This window comes from Gavialis gangeticus, unplaced genomic scaffold (assembly GCF_001723915.1).
Source record: "Gavialis gangeticus isolate Ggan-Ray unplaced genomic scaffold, GavGan_comp1, whole genome shotgun sequence".
In the NCBI taxonomy this organism is placed as follows: domain Eukaryota; kingdom Metazoa; phylum Chordata; order Crocodylia; family Gavialidae; genus Gavialis; species Gavialis gangeticus.
The window spans coordinates 136,045,151-136,045,678 of NW_017728992.1; the positions used below are offsets into that span (position 1 = coordinate 136,045,151).

The 528-nt window shown below is 76.3% G+C and overlaps 1 protein-coding gene across 1 annotated transcript in view; it reads right to left on the reverse strand.

Annotated features, from left to right (window-relative positions):
* The window catches only part of JPH1 (junctophilin 1), a 163,583-nt gene extending 163,081 nt beyond the window's left edge, over positions 1–502 (reverse strand). The window contains exon 1 of the mRNA XM_019527816.1: positions 60–502. Within this exon, the coding sequence (XP_019383361.1) occupies positions 60–438 (379 nt within the window). The 5' untranslated portion in view covers positions 439–502. The remainder of the gene's footprint in view (positions 1–59) is intronic.
* Positions 503–528: the final 26 nt, after the last annotated feature.

Genomic DNA, 528 nt, shown 5'->3' on the forward strand with positions numbered 1-528 from the left:
GCGCGCGCGCAACCCGGCAGCCCGCAGGGCAGGCGGCGAGGGGCCCGGCCCGCGCTCACCTCCGTCGCCGTAGGTCTCCACGCCGTAGCCGTCCTGCAGCCCGTTGCTCCAGGTGCCCTCGTAGCGGGCGGGCGTGCTGAGGCTCTGCCGCACGCCGTAGCGCCCCTTGAAGCCGTGCGCCCACTCGCCGCGGTACGTCCACCGGCCCTTGGTCTCCACGCCCAGCCCGTGCCGCTTGCCCTGCGCCCAGTGGCCCAGGTAGGTGTTGCCGCTGGGCCAGGTGTAGCCGCCCACCGCCTCGAAGCCGTGCGCCCAGGCGCCCGCGTACTCGCCCTGCCCCTTGGGCCCCGTGCAGATGCCGTGGCCGTGGGCTTTGCCGTCCTCCCAGCCGCCGCAGTACGTGCCGCCATCGTCGAAGTCGAACCTGCCGCCCGTCATCCAGGGCAGCGCCGCCAGCCCGACTCCGCGCTCCCCCCGCTCCCGCTCCGGCTCCGGCTCCGGCTCCAGCCGCGCCGAGCCCAGCGCAGC